The sequence below is a fragment of the Tachysurus fulvidraco genome, chromosome 14 (assembly GCF_022655615.1).
Source record: "Tachysurus fulvidraco isolate hzauxx_2018 chromosome 14, HZAU_PFXX_2.0, whole genome shotgun sequence".
NCBI lineage: Eukaryota > Metazoa > Chordata > Actinopteri > Siluriformes > Bagridae > Tachysurus > Tachysurus fulvidraco.
The window spans coordinates 12,441,631-12,459,925 of NC_062531.1; the positions used below are offsets into that span (position 1 = coordinate 12,441,631).

General features: G+C 39.6%; 1 protein-coding gene across 7 annotated transcripts in view; it reads left to right on the plus strand.

The window, feature by feature from the left end:
• The window catches only part of LOC113656103 (IQ motif and SEC7 domain-containing protein 2), a 78,525-nt gene that overhangs the window by 7,044 nt on the left and 53,186 nt on the right, over window positions 1-18,295 (plus strand). For 2 of the 7 annotated variants that reach the window (XM_047799787.1, XM_047799786.1), the window contains exon 2: window positions 583-645. The exons of 2 other annotated variants lie outside the window; for them this stretch is intronic. In XM_047799787.1, coding sequence (XP_047655743.1) covers window positions 583-645 — 63 coding nt within the window. The remainder of the gene's footprint in view (window positions 1-582; window positions 646-18,295) is intronic. 3 more of the 7 variants (XM_027167147.2, XM_027167145.2, XM_027167144.2) reach the window with 2 other exon arrangements.

Sequence of the window (18,295 nt, forward strand, 5' to 3'; positions counted from 1 at the left end):
TTATTTATCTTTAATAAAAGCAGGCCAGGAAGATATCCAGGACATTTGGTTGAGAGTAGAGACTTTGCTTCAAGACTGTGATTCCCACATGATGCAGTGAAAATTTGTCTTGCAGGGTCAAATGAGTGCCCAAATATCAGGCTTCCGGATAAACACAGACCATGTTCATTCACGTTAACGTGAACGTGTGGCTGTGTAGGATTCATTTACAGCATTCATTCCTTCATCCTTAGTAACTGCCTGGTCAGGGTCATGGTGGTGTAATTTAAACCACATGGTGTTTATATGTTGTGAATAATAACTGTACAAACAGGATCAGGATTCATACTTCGATTCAAAGAAAGGATATTTGGAGCATTAAACAGATACAGTACAGATGCACAGAACTTAGTGGCACTGTGTTACATCTCTAGCCCAAAAACTAAAATAAAAAAGGCAGTATTTCTATCATGTACTGTTATGTGCATGGGGCTTATTTCTGTCATAATATTGTTGAACGATTGACCCCTTTCTCTGCATTTACCTCTACATGTTTTGTGTCTTTCTTTCTCTCCGTCTTCCTGCTTCTTTTTCTCTCTTCTGTCTCCCTCACCACCCCTCACCCTGCTGGATGTGTAGGCCAGACGGAAACTTCAACAAACACAGGTCTGTAACGACCCTTTCAGTTCTCTCCTTCCTCATTTCCCCCCTCTTGTCCTGCTCAGACGAGATCGTAGACCGTATCCTCGATGCTGTTGGCAGACCTCTGTTTAGGATGTGTTAATCTGCAGGAAGAGGGAAGTAGTCCCGGTGTGTTGCAGTAGCTAATCCTCAGTCATAATGAGTCATTGATTAGAATGGCTGATTAACTTTTCTGCTGGAACACCTTCATCTAGGCTGCAGTAATGAGCTGTGGCCCTGAAGGTCACAGTCATATTGACACATTCCAAGAATTTAGTGCCAGAACCTTGAAAGACTAAGAATTACATAAGCTTAGATGATGCTTTGGTAGGTTGTGTGCCAGTTTTGAGATACCTATGTATAAGCTGTAGCGATGCCTAGTAAATATATGCATATAATTGTCCAGCGCTGCCTCTCACAGATTCAGTACGACACACTGGTTATTATACAGCTGTTGTGAGGGGAAGGGACGGGTTTGAAATGGATGAAATGTCTGGTGGAATGTAATAGATTTCAAGGCTTTTTTATTTTATGCATAATTAAGGCATCAGTGATCCTACTGCATTAAAGCTATGATATATAATATTACCCACATTGCTCTGATGGAGCTGGATACGGTTATCTCTAGGTAACTTTGCTCTGTAATAGGTTTAGGACAGCTCACTAGGATGAAAATGAACCATGCATCTGAAGGATAAGTGATGGGTTGTCATAGCAACAACTCTAGATGAACTGCATTGCTTAAAAAAGGAGAGAGAAAAAAGTTGCACGCTTACCTCGCAGTTCTCCATTTATTTCTCTCTGTGTGTGTGAGAGAGAGAGAGAGAGAGGGAGAGAGAGACGGAGAGAGAGACCCCGACAGTGAGCATGCACATGCATGTGTGTCTTTCATCCCCAGGACAACTTATTTTGTGCAGCACACAGTATAACCATACACGGTCCTAGGACAAGGCAAGGACATTGTACTTAAGGACAAGGACAAATGATGTCACTTTTCAAAATAATTAAGCCCACTCAGTTGTCCTTGCGTTCTGGTTCACATGGGACTCATAATGATTTTCAGGAACAGCGTTTTATAATAATTTGGCACGTCGTCAGTTTTGTCTGCATTAACGTGTTTTGTGCTCCTCTATGACACTTGCGAACAAAACGAATGTAACAAACGGCCGGCAGTGATTAACAAATTCGCTGTTGTGATCTTATCCTGTCATTCCGTGCTTAACTGAATGTGACTGTATATATGAGTGCCTTCTCTCCACCGGCTATCGGGGCAAAAAATAGCTCAGAGAGGGAGGTTTCGTGTGAGCCTACCATCAGCTTCCTTCGCATTGCAACACAGAGGCAACCGCAGTCATCCCACAACAATACATCATTCTGTCCAAGCCAGGGCAGCGAAGAAAGATTGTGTGTGTGTATGAGAGAAATCTCTAGATGCCACTCAGTAGCTGCAACAATAGATATGATGAATAGTTTAATCTTATGACATCCTAAAATGACTACGTGTGCATTATAAATATAACTGCAGAATTTAGATATTAAATTCCATGTGTTATAATACATACATACACACACAAACGCACGCACACACACACCTACTAAGCAAAGTATGATGTGTACAGTACATAGCATCATAGTAACCGTAAATATACAGTACGACAAGAGGTCAGTAGACTATCGAGTAAAATATAAAGCATCAGCAAGTCTTTTTCTGAAAGATTAAAATGACAATAAAACCGATAGAAAATGTGATGACATACTGTAGGTTTATTCTGACTGTCGTGTGATTGGATTTAAATTTAAGAATATTTTCTTCCCAGTGTAACGTATCATGTTCTGAAGCAATACTGACATTTACCAAATCCTAGAGTGAACTGACAAATGGAGTAGTGGTGGTGATGAGATGCATATGAAAGCTACTGATGGACAGCGAATGATATCCAAATTAAGCTCAAGCTTTTGAAACGTTTTCTGTTTAAGTCCAGATCACACAGTTTGATGGCATAAAGCAGAATGTAGTCATTTTATTGCTGATCTAATCTGACCTGCAGAACATGTTATGATCTGTTATCTTGCGTAGTGTGACGATTATTCATCTTCAAAGACACACAGCAGTCTGAAGAGTGTTTTTTTGTTTTACTTCTTTTCTGTCCCTATTTTTGTACAAAAAAAAAAAAAAATCGGATCTCCAACCAGATCCAATCTGGTTAGGCAGTTGCACAGTCAGCTGATTTGATAGATATTGATCATTATCTGCTGAGAAGGCTGTCACACAATCTGAGTGTGTCAGGATGGACACTTTCTACTAAACGTACCTTCTGGTTAACACAATAATACCTTGTACCTAACGTAAATATAAAAAGTTTACAACAATTTGTTAGAACCTGGTAGCATTAGTCTGTAAAGCTCAATCTAAAAAGAATTAAATATCTGTTAAATTATATCTGTATGCTAAAATATCTGTTAATATCTACTAAATTCAACATTAACTGCTTGTGCTCAGCCATCAGCCATCTTCACATCGTGCCACAGGTTTTTGGGAGGATTTCGATCTGCGCTTTCCCAAAACGTTGATCTACTTTGATCTCTTGCATCCTTCTTCTGTTAACTTGGATTTGTGTTTTGAGTTGTTATAAAGCTGAAAGGGTTTTTTTTTTCTTTCTTTCTAAATCTTCAGATGTCTAACAGAGACGTTTAGGTTTTTTTTTTAGTATAGTTTTTTTTTTTTTTTTTAACAGAATAGATTAAAATTGGGATTTGACTTGAGCCCCAGTCCCAGCTGGAGAGGGATGTCTTTATAGCATGATACTGCCACCACCGTGCTTCACGGTTGTTATTTTGTTCTTCACATGATAAGCTGTCTTTTTTGAGTGTCTTACTGCTTTGAGAATTATGCACAAAAGGTTCTACTTTAGTCTTTAGGTGACTCAAAGTGGATTGGATGTTTTTGGATTGGATGTTTTTTTAATACATGTATAGAGAAAGTTCTTCCATCTAACCATGCTACTTCATACCCCTGGCACAAGCAGGAAGTGACCAGGACATGCCAGATATTCCTGCAGCCCTTTTAATGTTGCTGTATCGCTTTTCGCTGCCTCCCTGATAAGTTTCTCTCTTGCCCTTTCATCAGTTTTGAAGACACATTTTGTACTTGGTGCCTCATTTTTTCCACTAGGAAAAATCATATATCCTATTATAAGTTTGTGATTTAATGAGAATGCATCCGTAAGTATTCTATAAATAAATGGTGTGTGTGTGTGTGTGTGTGTGTGTACAACATGAATACGGAAGAAAGGAGATCAGAGGAACCGACAGGGCTAAAATGGTGGATGAATTTTTGCTTGGATGAAAGTTGCTGGAATGAAACAGCACGGTCATCTGAGCAGTGGTGCTTATTCTCACAGCATGGTTTAACATAATGTCTGACCAGCAAAGACTCTGCAGATGGAATTAAAACATTTTTGATTGGACCGTGCTGAATCGAGAGGCGGGCTGGAGAGCTTTGCCACATGCCTTCTGGTAATGTACCAACCTTCCAAAGCTGCTCTTTTCACACTCAGCGGCGACGATGCCGTCAGCACAAGGGAATCGGATCAATTTCACATTACTGTAGTTGAATATTTGAGATCAGCATTGCTTTTCCCTTTTTCTGTCTTTCTAGCTCTTCTGTGCCTCCCCTTTCTCTTCTTCACCTTCTCCCTCCCTCTCTGGCATCCTCTGCCTCGTGCTTTCTCCTGGGTTTCAGCTACAGAATGGTTGCTGTGGGAACGTGGAGAGTTATCACAAGTGCATTTACGTGAAGAAGCGAGTGGGCGATGGAGAGACTGAGAGGGAGAGAATGAAGAGAAAGAAGGGAACGGTAGTGAGCGTTGAGCAAAAAATTGAACGAGGAATAATGAGAACGAAGGAGGAGAGCGATAGCTCGACACATCTGGTGAAAAGAAAGAGAACACAAGCACACGTGTATACACAACAACTAGACACTTATACACAAAATCTATACACAGATGCTTTTCAGACTGAGCGTTTGGCAATGTTGAAAGCACTGTGCGTGTCTGTGAGCGTTTGTGTACAGTAGCTTTAAGGGTTGCACCTGTTGTCATCAAAACCTGTCTTCAAAAGGTAGCACTTGTAGGAAAGGCTGCTTTTTATTTATTTATTTATTTTATATTGAAAGCAGTGAAGCCTTTTCAAATCCTGCTCGATTAACAGTAACGTGTGACATCTGGCGGTCTCTCATGGATAAGAACATTTTCAGAAGGGCCATTATTTCTGATCTCTGCATCAAATGATGAACAGTTTTTATGCTTGAGCACTGCACTTGCCTGAACACCAAGTTTTTCATTTTGCGAGGTCAGGAGGAGAATTCCCTGTGGCTGATGGACAGATTTGTGTGTGTGTGTGTCTGTGTGAGTAGTTGGTCAGTGTATTTGTTAGATGTTATGTAAAGGCAGACTTTGCTAATTCTTAAAAGGCCGCTGTAAAAGTTGACTTTGTTTAAGTACTGCCGATATTCATTTTCCATTGACTGTCCTCTAATCCAACTCTATTGTCCAGAGACGGTGTCTTTAATTGATCTGAGGACAGCAGAAAAACAGTACAATACTTAGAGCAAGTATTGTATTTGTTTTCTTACTTGCTCCCTCTGGCAAATCATTCGAAAACACTTCCATGAAACGAGCAGTTAGTTTCCCGTAGATCCCTTTGTTTATTCACCTGGCACTTCCTGCCTGTTCTCTCCACACGCCGAACCAAGGATGTCCCACTTCGACAACCCGAACACACGCGAACACTCATTTCCTGCATCACTCCATCTCTCCCCTCTGCCCACACAGTCATCACTCGCTCCCATAACACACATTCATTCACACCTCCATTTCTGCTATACCTCTCTCTCTCTCTCTCTCTCCTCCTCTCCCTTACAGTGCTCTCTCTCTCTCTCTCTCTCTCTCTCTCTCTCTCTCTCTCTCTTTCTCCTCAGTTTATATTTCTGTTGCTTATGTCCCAGGTTTAAGTTGGCATCCCTTTCTCTCCCTTTCCCCCTCCTGTGCTGTGTGTCTTTGTGTCTGCTTTAGCTATTGATGCCGCTATTGCTGTATTTGATGTGTCCTTGTTCAGTGTGAGCCTAATAGATCAGATTAATCCACGACCGGTCGGATCCTTTCAGAAGATGAAGAAACAGATGGAAGTTTGGTCAGCAGTTGTGTTTTAAACGTAAGCCTTGGTAGCTTTGACAGGCAAATTCTCCCCTTTATTAGAAAGGTATTCGAGATGAGAAATATATTACTTAATATTCCTGTAGGCTGCGCTGCATATATATCTAACTGAGCTCATGCAAAATTGCATGGAGGTGTGGGTGCATGCGTCTGAACGTAATTACTATGCACCTTAAATAAACATGTAATTACGTTGCTCAACCTGAGCCTTGGTTAACGCTTTATACCCTACTTTCCTTCATGATTGATTAAGACCGAGTTTATTCTTATTTCCCTTAATACCTTAATACAGTCATGAATGCTGTCTTTTTATTTATATATTTGCTTATTTATTTATTTACTTTCATTTTTGTTTTGTTTTTTGCCTTTCACAGTAAGCTCTCTGACATGTGCCTTAGAATTCATCGAAGTGTTTCCGGAGAACTAGATCATTAGTTTGCTCAGTGAAATGATTCATGATTGGATTATTGTTTATTCCACACCACACCTCCATCCATTGTTTACTACAGTATCTTAATGCACGATTTGATGAGAATTTGAACAGTTGTAGAGTTTTGTTAACTTGCTCTCTTCTGGTCACTAGTGGCAAATGTAAGTATGTAAAGAAGTAAGTATATAAAGTGCAACGATTCCATCGAAAAAGACTTCAGGTCAAAATCCTACATAATCATGCATAACTACTGCTTCATAAGTGTGACTTTGCGTCTGTATAACTCCATTAAAACATTAGACAAAACCTAATACCACATAACTCTACCTAATGCTGCCTAACTGTGCTTCTACTGCTGCTGCTAAAGTGTTTGTATTGTATGCATGTGGCTGTCTTTGTTGTCTGTTTCTTTTTGTTTCTTTCTTGACTTTTTTCTCTCTTTTTTTCTCTCTCTTCTCTGGTGTCTATCTCTATCATCTTCTCTGTACTTCTCTCTCTCTCTTTCTCTCTCTCTCTCTCTCTCTCTCTCTCTCTCTCTCTCTCTCTCTCTCTCTCTGTCAGGTCACCACCCTATTCCACCTGTTCTACTAGTTGTACCAATCCTACCACCACCACCACTTCTGCTACTTCTCCTCCTGCTACTACTACTACCTCTCTCCACACCAGTCTGAGCGCAAACAGCCACTCGAGCCAGCACCAGTACTGCTGCCCCGCGCGGCTTCTGCTGCCCAAGCCGCCATGCCATGCCCTCCCCCCTGCCCGGCATCCGGAGCAGGCAAGGTAAGGGCCAGAGCCCCTGAAACCCAACCCCTCTGTCCCCATAACTCCCTGCATTTTTCTCTCTACCTGCCCACACACTCACTCCTCATCTTCCTCCTCTGTTCATGTATAACACACTTTCCAGACACTAAGACACTCGACACACACCTCCCATAGTGACTGTCTGATCACTCCAGAGCACTCATCATTTAGATTCAATTTTATTAGGTATAAATCAGTATTAGGATGTTAGGTTTACAACCCTATCATTTAGTCCAGTTCACCTTCATTGTTGATGTGATGCAATTTAAAGACAAGACAGAAATGGCATTTAGTAATATATTAGTATTTTATATGTATAAAGTATTTAATAACAACCCCAATATATACAGCACTAATTGTAAAATGGGAAAATATCCACCCTGAACATCATATCATTCTTTAGAATTAACATGTGAGCTTCAGTGGAGTTCAGGATGTGTTTAGTAATAAAAGCCTTTTTGATTTAAACCTGTCCTGCTACTGTACTTCACTTAATAGTTTCATACATTACCCCGTTTGGCTTCCGTCTGGTTCTAGCCCTAACTTCATCTAAAGAGAGCGATGCAGCAGCACTTTAGTCTTCTTGTCCTTTATCTGGTTTGGTCACGTCCTCATTTCTGTAACTGTAACTTTCCAAACTGATAATGTTCCAAAGCTTTGTGCATCCATTCCTGCTAATAGCGCAGTAGATCATTGTCTAGCCGAGGAGAGTCTCACTGTAGCTCAGCACAACTGGGGCTTTATAGCTGCATCGTGTTCTGATGTTTTAAGTCCAATGTGCGGTCTCTATTGAACCAACAAATATGGTAGTGAATTTTGCTGGAAAATAGTGAACAAGAAAAGAAACGCTGAATCTTTTTTGACTAACTGTTATTCGTTATGTTTGAGGCCACTGAATTTCTTTCATGTCTTAAACACTCGTAACCGTGCTCGCAATACTGTATTTCTCAGTACACAAGCACTAACATCTCAGAAGAATAACGAAACTACAGCACCGGCCAGCAAATTAGCGTCAGATTCACAGGACACATCACACTTATTTCAGTATAACAATGTCATGTTTTTCAGGGTGGAGTTTACCTCACACAGAAGCAAGATTTGTTATATAATATCCAGATTGATCTTGAGTTGTTCTTCTCGTTCTTTCATTTTCTCTCTCTCTTAGCAAGCCCTTCCGTGTTTTACTTCAGTGTCTCCGGTCACCAGCATGCAATTACGCCATCCACACACAAATAACACCGGACCAAATTAGTTTGCAAAACAAGGCTCACGCTCGAGCACACATGCCCACACCCTGATAGCAGATTCTTGAACACGGTTCTCGCACCGATTCAGGCATGAATCACGCACAGTTACAGATCACAGACTTGAAACTCCCTGCTCCCCCATACACACACACACACACACACACACACACACACACATTCTGAAGCCCACTCTGAATTCTCCCTTGTGATGTCACTGCATGATCCACCCAGTCATATGTTCACACTCTGTCTTGATCATCTAATCATTTCCATAGAGACTGCGTATAAATATTACGAACAGAATTATTTTTATTAGGGAATTATAGTTTTAGTTGCTTATAGTTCAGATAGAAGCAGCTGTAGGAGGAAGTAGGGGAGCGCAGCGGCGTTCGTGTGGCTAATGATGTAAGACTGCCACCTGCTGGATGTGATGCTTAACACAGCTTTGTTCTGGCAAAGAAATAAAAAAAAAAAAGAAACATCGAATGGAACACATTAGCATCTTCTAACAGTGATTTACAATCCAGTCCAAGGGATCCCTAATGATCCATGTCTTTTCTCTATTCCACCTTCCAACAAAATTCAACAAACAATCGAGAACAGCCTTTGTTCGTCATTACTATTTAAACACCATCATTTACATGTATTTACACGGCCTTCCCTCAGGGAAAAACCAGAGTTCATCTTACGGGCTGTGTCGTTACTGTATCAGCTCGATTGGAGGGCGTTAGAGACGAGCCCTCAGAGAGCTGTAGGAACAAGCTGACATCGCTTGTTGTCAGTTAGGAGCAGGAAGTCACAGGACAAGCTTCTTTTCAAGGAAAATATAAGCAGCAATGAAATAATTAACACACATCAAATGTACCACTTGCTAGGTTGAATTTTTAATTAGGCCAACGTCTCTATATATACGACTTTGTTTATACATTTATTATCGCGTGCACTCTGCAGAAGCTTAAGTGAATATTTAATATTCACTCCTGTTGCCGTGAAACTCAAACTATTTCCAGTTCAACCAGGAAGTCACATAATTAGTTGTTTACAGTTGCAGAAATAAATACACCTGTGCCTGAAATGGTCCAGGGTCTTAAACAAATGGTCCTAAACAAACAGTATGATGACCAGGGTGTTCTTCAAACAAGTCCAGGAAATAGTTCTGGAAAAGCAGCTACTGTGTGTGTGTATGTATGTGTGTGTATGTGTATATAGTGTGTGTATGTATGTATGTATGTATGTGTATATATATATATATATATATATATATATATATAAAACACTTCTAGCACATTAAATTATGTGCTGTCTTGTGGTCACTGAGCTCTGGATTGGGAAACATTGTGTGGTTCACGGTGCTTTTAGTGCCCTCTAATCACAATTTCAGTAGATCTAAACAGAAGAAAGCAGTTCAGATGCTTAGGCCAAATCAGAGTCACTGTCCATTCTGCTCTTCTGTCATCATCTCTCCTCAGTTCATTCCTGGTCCATGCTTCATCTTCCTTTCCCCATATTACCCCCATTCATCCATTTTATATGTCTGAATCTCTCTTTCTCTCTCTGCCTTTCTCTGCTCATCTTCCTGTCGGTTGGCAGAGAAGAGGATGATGATGACATCGCCCATCAGTTCTGTTGCCCTGCCTCTGAGTGCAGTAGCCCTTCCTCTAGGTAACCAGCAGCACCTCCATCTGCAGTTTGTTCTCTCAGCAGCTCCTTCAACCAGGAATCGGTGGATAAACTCTCATCAGCAGGATGTTGGATCTCAGACTCAGTGCTTAGACTCAAAAACCCGCTTCGACTCAACTGAAAGCAAAATCTAATAAAACAAATAAACAACGACAAAAAAACATTTCCTTTCTTTGCACTAGCATGCCACCTGCATCCTATCACCCCTCTGACATGGACAGATAACTTTCTTTGTGCTGATGAAAAGGAAATAAATGCGAGGCGATAAAGATTGTTACAAGCTGGATGAACAAGCTGGAGTGATAGAGTTGAAGAAACAAGGGATGAAAAAGCAACAAAAGGGACATTCAAGCCCTTATCCTCCACATCCCATTCATGTATTTTCTGCCTTTTTTTTTTTTTTTTGTTTAATTCTGCTCTCTAGAAACTCTTGCTTTGTCCACCAAGCCACTGTGATGCTACAGTGTCATCTGTGTCGTGTTGTCCTGTGCTCCTCACGTTATCTGTTAAAATAAGCGTCCGTCTGTGTGTTACTCTTTCTCTTTTTCTCATTAGGAATAACGTGTCAGCCATCCGCTTCACTGTCAAAAGAAACTGCAAAAGATTGTAAGTGAAGTCGATAATCTCATGCCACCTACGTGCAGTGATTCAGGTTGACTTTAGGGTCGGGTGACATGGGGATTCTCCTAAAGCCATATTTGAATGTACAACTTAAGTATTTAGCGTTGGTATTTTCTCTACCTCCTTTTTCTCCCGTTTCTGGCCATTCTCTCCTCGCTTTTGCTGTGCTGTTGATCTGCACCGGTTTGTATGTGCTGCCTGACCTCAGTCTATGAGTTGTAAGAACCTTGGTGTTGTAAGAAGACCCATTATTACTAACACCACCCCCTTGTTTGATGCGTCACTTGTCCTGTGGAAACCGTGCAGTAAGGTGACCATGATGGCATTTCCTGTTGGAACTGTTACACTGGGGGCAGCACAGTGGCACAGCAGGTAACTTTTTCCACTTTCCTGCCCCAGTTCAATCCTGAGCTTGGATTTACTATCAGAGTGTAGCTCTGTGTGTCCTCTCTGTGTGTCTGTGGGGTTCCTCCAAGTTCTCTGGTGTCTTCTCGCCCAAGACGTGCCAGTATATGAATTCGGCTATTCGAGCTTGCCCTTAGCTGTCCGTCCATGCTGCACTGTGATGGATTGGTGTCCCATTCAGAGTGTGTTCCTGCCTCTCTGAGGGCTCAAATGATAGGCTCCAGATCCACAACTACGATCAGATTTGCGTTTACTGACGTAGTTACTGAAGATGAATGAATGAAACACACATTATTTTAGCAGGCCAAACTGGTGGTCTTCCTGATTCTTGCTACCATACCACTCAAGCTAATATAATACCGTGTATGGTACTTTACATCATAGTAGGATGTGGATATATGGGTATTACTGCATACAGTGCAGGACACTAAATGCTGATGACTGAGGAGTGAAGTAACACATGATTAAACGCTAGACCTAGTGATAAACAAATTGTTTTGACCACATGATTGAGATCAGTTAAATTAGTAATGACTTATTTAACAGTCCACTTTTTGCACACATTTGGATCAACGTGGTGATGTAATATTAATATTGAAAGGTTTTTACTGTATTATAATGCTTACCACACCTCAGGTATATAAATCAAACATCAATGGAGCGTTTACCGCTTACAATCTAGTAATTCACAACATTCGTTTTTGATTCTCTCAAATCGGCCCTAATGGGTCTGTGCACGTCAATATGGCTGCTGATGTCAGTAACTAGGCAACATGACAGCTGGCCTGATGTCATACAACAAGGATGTTTCAGTAAAAGAAATCAGTTATCTCTCTGCAAAATTACTCATCTCATGGTACAAAGAATGTAGAAGAATGAAGCTTTTTCTTTGTCTGTCATTTTCAGTTTCTCTTGCTCTGTCTTCGTGTCTCTGTGTCTAAATGTTCATCTCTTACTCGCACATTCACAGACGTGTCGACTGGCTCCGTGTTCGGTGCAGAAGAAAGGTCTCCAGAATAACCCTGGCCTTACGTATGCACAAAATGAGTAGCTGAGCGTCAGGTGACCCGTACAAAAATATTCACGTGAGCGTCTTTCATGCAAATTCATCGCTATAGACTTTTTCCATCTCTGTACCTTTTTTACTTTAACAGACTCTTGTTTATTTTGCTTTTACAGTGAAATATTTCATTTGGTGTTTTTAACGTTATTGTATGTCAAGCAGAATTAACACGAAGGCATCCAGCTCTCTACTTGTTTCTCAGTAAGATTTATTTTACTTTAGGCTCAGTGATATTTTTAGGGAAGCATTTGTTCCCAATTCCAATCTTTCTGACAGTTGTCTGTATCTGTTTGTTACCTGCAGTCAGTGAAAGTAGCAGGAACCGACATATGGATTTGGTGGCCGTGGCACAAAAATGACATTTTTTGCTATGATTTGGATTTTGGATTTAATTTCACATGAATTCATCAGTTGCATTTCTTAATTATGCAAAAAGAGAATACTAACTTTTATTTACTGACTATCAATTCCTCTTGTAATGTATCAGGCATTGTTCAGATGATGTAATATTTTGTGGATTTTTAAGACATTAGAATGGATTTTGAATTGGATTTTGAATTCCTCCAGGCTGGAATCCTGGGGGACTTTTATATCCCAAAGCCCTGACTTTGATGCTAGAGTCTTTAGTTAGAGCTGAGAACAGTGTTAGGGTTATGTAATGAAATTCTAATCTTTCTTGATTAACAAATTAACATAAAATCTCTTTTACAAATGCAAATTGGGTTTTGTAAGAACAAATCGAGGTTAAAAACAAATGAACTGTATGCACACTAGTGACAAAGCAGTTTTTCACCTCTCATTCTCCAACCCAGCAGCCCAACTACTGTGCTCCATCTGGCCATTTAACCTTTCTGTTTGTATCAAGATTAAGAATTCCATGGTTCAGATAGGGCTTTTTTTAAAGAATGCAAAAGTAATAAATGGAATAAAGGAAAAAGTAGCCAAATTTGAGATGTACATCAGATTCCCCCGATGATGCCTCAGATACAAGAAATGTTTCCATTTATAGAAGTCCTGGATTATAATTTGGGATTATTTGAGTTTAACACTTTAATTCCAGCTATCTGGGCACATTTCGATACAGGATTTACAAAATAACAAACCAAGAAAAAAAAGGCAAAATGCACTTTTTGTTTTTAGCACTTAGTTGTTACTGAAAATGAAACTTTTTGTTAGAAGGATGGCCATATCTAGGTGACTAAACTAAGCCCTCTCGATCACACACAAAGTCTCACAGAGTGATCGCGACATTAAACGACAAACTGTTTCTCCTCTACTGAACAAATCACTGCTAGCAGTCAAGCTTCATGGAGCAGGCTGTGATGATAAAAATCAAGAAAATAAAATATGGCATTTGACTCGAGGAGATAACAGAAGACAACCGGGACCCTACGGGGAGAATTGGGAAGCGTGGCTTGGACTGCAGCCAGCGCAGGGTTGCCATATTGTCTGTGTTTAGCACATTCTCACAGAGGGAATGAATGATGAAAGAGTTCTTCTTTACTATTTTTATTCCCCTTCCATCTGTCATTGCAGTGCTGTATATACAAATATATGCTCTTACTCCTGCTACTTTAGGAGGTGGGCCATTCATTGTTGTCTGTATATTTCATGAATGATAACAGCTATATAATACTGAACCATTAAAGAATATAATTTACTGAATTCTATACGAATGTTAATGATGGTTATGATGTTGACAATGAATAAAAGCTCCAGTTATTCAGATAACTTAAGAGCGGACTATGCAGTCTGTCTGTGAGTTTCTTTCTAGAAAAAACCCTCATGTCAGATGAACACTATAGAAAATTTCTGCATGTGCAGCGACTTGTGGATCGTTGATGTAGACCCCTGCATGTGCAGCTGTCTGCACATGTTCCTACAATTCACTCTACAAGACAAGGTCAAGGCAGGGATAATTTGATTAAAGTCTTAGTGTGTGTGTGAGAGAGAGAGAGAGAGAGAGAGAGAGAGAGAGAGAGAGAGAGAGAGAGAGAGAGAAACACACCAGTGTTCTATAAGAAGAGTAATAACGATGCAGAAGATTGAGATTGCTCCTGTTAGAAAGAGGAATGAAGATAAGAAGGAAAAGAAGCATCAATTCTGTCACCATAAAGCAAGGTGCACTTTTCTTTTACTATTGATATAAAGGGTTTCAAGAAAATTCAACTTTATTCTAATTTAAAGTGATGTACTGTACAGTCATGTTCGTAAATATTTGTATTTTTTTGCTATCTGCCAGTGTATAACAGGGGTTTCGGTTAAATAATGTATATAAGCTCAAAAGGGAATTTAAGTGAAGCTTATTTACTTCCAAGGCAGTTGAACAGTGTAACCCTAGAACTTGTAGACATCCCCAGATGCTGTGTTTTTCCCCTGGTGATGCTCTACCAGCTCTCTACTACTTGCCAGTTCCAGCTTGTTCTTAAGGCTTTAATAAATATAAGGAATCCAGATCCACTGGCAGTTATACATGCCCACGCTCTCTATATACTCTTCTCTTCCTTACATTCTGGTACAAGTTCATCATTTTCTCATTTGAGTCAGAACTGCACAGTTTGTTTGGGTTTTTTTTTTTTTTTTTTTTGGCTAACACTAATCTGTGCTTCGTGTTTTTGAGGTTTATATCCTGTGGTTTATATCTTGTGAGAAACGAGATTTAAGTTAAAGCTGAAACTTTAAAGCACTTTGACATAATTTATGACTCCTGTATACAGTAAAATAACAACAATCTTGTCTGTGTTTACATATTCATCTGTATATATTTATTGATATATCGATCCTAAAGTTATACTTTTTCTTTTTTCTTCAGCAGTGTTTAGAATTAAGACTCGAAAAGAATATCCTCAATCAATAATGGACAATTTCTAGGACAGATAGTGTTATCTTGCCAGTTGTATGCATTAGCTGTCTGTACCCCTTTCCTTGAGTGGGGTCAAACTCAAGATTCCTCTCTGGCCACATTAGCATTTTTCTGAATATTTTATGGGCCATAATTCAACTCTGTTTATTTTTAAACCTGTTCTTATTCATTGCAGTTGATGCTGATAACCTTGGTCCTGCAAATAGAATAAGACGTTTCTATAATAAAGAAGGGCAAACAAACTATTCAGCTGTATGAAATATTAGGTGATAACCTCTATTATACTGGTTAAAGGTTTTGTTTGGTTGTTTTTCAAATATACACACCGGTCAGCCATAATATTCAAATCACCTGCGTAATATTCTGTAGGTCCCCCTTCTATCACCAAAACGGCTGCGAGGTAAGGACTCCACAGGACCTCTGAAGGTGTGCTGTTGCATCAGATTCTTAAAGTTCTGTGAGTGTAGAGGTGAGGCCTCCGTGGATCAGACTCGTACGTCCAGTACAGATGCACAGTTATTTGTCCCACAGATGCTTCATTGAATTAAGATGGGGAATTTGGAGGCTAAGTCGATTCCTTGAACTTATTTTCCCTCGAACCGTTCCTGAACAAGTTTTGCAGTGTATTAGACAATACCTTTGCCATAAAGGTGTGTACTTGATAAACTAGGTGGTAGTTAGTTGGCTTGAACGGCAGCACTTAAAGTCTTCCAGCAGAACATTGCCCGGAGCATCGTACTGCTTCCACCAGCTTTCCTTCTTCCCTTAGTGCATCCTGGTGCTGTCTCTTCCTCAAGGTAAACAATGCACACGCACCCAGCCATCCACATGATGTAAAGGTACTTGTCAGTGTCACTCAAATCCTTATGCTTGCCCATGTCTTATGCTTCCAACACTTCCATCAACTTGGAGAACTGACTGTTCACTTGCCGACTAATATTCCCCAGCTGACAGCTGCCACCGTAACAAGATACTCAGTGTTACTCACCTCACATCTTAGTGGTTTTAATGTTATGACTGAGCTGTACAGTATATATATCTGTTTTCCAAATATTAGAAATCTATAATGTAAAGAATTTACATGGGATTATCTCTCATACACAACAACATATTTATAGATCTCTACACTGGCTGAGAGATCTATAAATGGTTTTGGAATCAATCAATGAATCACACTGAAGCCCAGGACCAAGAGACACAGCAGAAGAAGTAGGGATTTTGGGTTTATATAAAACTGAAATATTTTCTAAATGCTTATTTGTGGGGGATAAACAATATAAAGAGCAGTTGACTAGATGCAGAGCAAATAATTGCACTACAATGTTGTTCATAAACAAAGGTCAACAAAGTCATCATTATCATTCCAGTCCATATTTTGAAAAGAAGAGTGAAGCCATTTTTTGTTCTCATCATGTTATTTAAATCATTTACAGTGGAACTGTAGTACAGGTTATTTGTTTGGAAAGGACCGGATGACTGTAGACTAAGTGACTAAATAACCAAATCCCATCACTGCTTTTTTTTTATTGTGTAGCTTCCACCCAAAATGCAGGAGGGCTTCACACATTTTAATTTCACTGTACAGATGAAAAAGAGCATTAAAAAGAGATTTTATTTAGAATGTTCCCTCACCCCATTGTACCCTTACGATTTTTATTTATACTGTACGTGTAGAGGAAAATTTTGGGTGTGCCAAATGAAATGATAGAGAGCTAATTTGGGACGGACCCTGAGTTTGAGGTATGTAATTTAAAATAACAGCCAGGCTTTCAGCTCAAGCATCATCCAGCAGACAGAGTGTGTGCGTGTGTGTTTCATGGACAAGAAGTACTGAAAAAAAGGGCCTTGACAGTTGTGTTGGGCACGGCTCTTTCATTCACAGCATGGCGACAGGACTGAGTAGTTTGTAATAATAGTTTCAAGATGTCAGCAAGTGGCTGTGGCTATACAGAAGAGAGAAAAAGGGAGCTCGGTGTATAATATTTGTTGTGGCCTGCATGTATTCAGACTTTGGATATTTTTATTGCTACGTTCAGACAGAGCCTGTCACAGGTAGGTTAAAAGAGCTGCCACTATCCAAATACACACTGTAGCCAAAACGAGACAGATCTGATTTCTTGTTTTCAATTTTTTGTAGATTTTGGCAACGCATAAATAAAAGTAGATGCAGTGCAGCCGGAACATACTTAAGTCATGTAAGTTTGATTACAAAATCCGGTATCATGCAAAGTAATGAGCCATTAGACACTGATATGATTCCTTGGTCCCTGCTTTGCTTTTTGTAACAGCTTCCATTCTTCTGGGAAGATTTAGCATTATTTTAGAATCTATAGATTTGTCCATTCTGCAGCAAAACCATCAGTGAGGTTGGGCTGTGATGTCATGTGAGGACGTCTGGAGTGCAGTCAGTGTTTCAGCTCATCCCAGAAGGTGTTCAGTGGAGTAGAGGGTCAGGATAGGTTCAAGTCTCTTAGCTCCAATAAAGGGAAATCTTAATGCTACTCCATACAAAGACATCCTATAAAGTTTGAAGAAGAACTACATTTTTGTGTAACGGTCATTTGTCCACAAAATCTTGGCCCTATAGTACGAAGTCTTGCATATAGTTTCTATTACTACTTACATTGTTAATGCAATGTAGAAACAGTCATGTACTAATGTCTTAATGCTTTAGAGTTTCTTAATAATCTGACAGATATTTCTTGCTTCTTTCTAGAAATGAATGCTTAACATTCGCAAAAAAGACCTTCTAGTAGAACAAGACAATTTCAAGTTTGAAACTAGTAACAAATGTCCAGAGAAAGGTTTCAAAAATTTTAAACATGGTCCATTAGACTCATATATTTGGTCTAAACACAACAAGACTGTAGTAAAGAGTCACAATCACGGCTGCAGGAATAAGTCCCAAAATGAGTTTCATCTGGTTCTGAAGTCAATGTTTTTGCTTAAATGCATGATATTTGGTATGTGGTTAAAACAAGCTCAAGATATTTGAATTTAATATTCTACGATATAAAATATAGCAGTTTTTACATGTCTTGAAAAAGGCATTTGCTAACGAGCAGCTAATTTTGGACTCGTTTTGGACTTGTAATTTTGGAGATGTTTTAGTAGACATTAAAACATATCACCCTGAACAAGGAAACTCCTTTACCACAACCTTGATGTGTTTATATTCACTATTGCAAACTATTCCAACAAACCTTTCATTTATTCAGATCCATCCACAAGAAGAGCACAGTGGATCTTTATCAGGGAACATCATCTTTAAATAAAGATTGACTGAGATGTTGAATGTTGTTATTGGCTGTG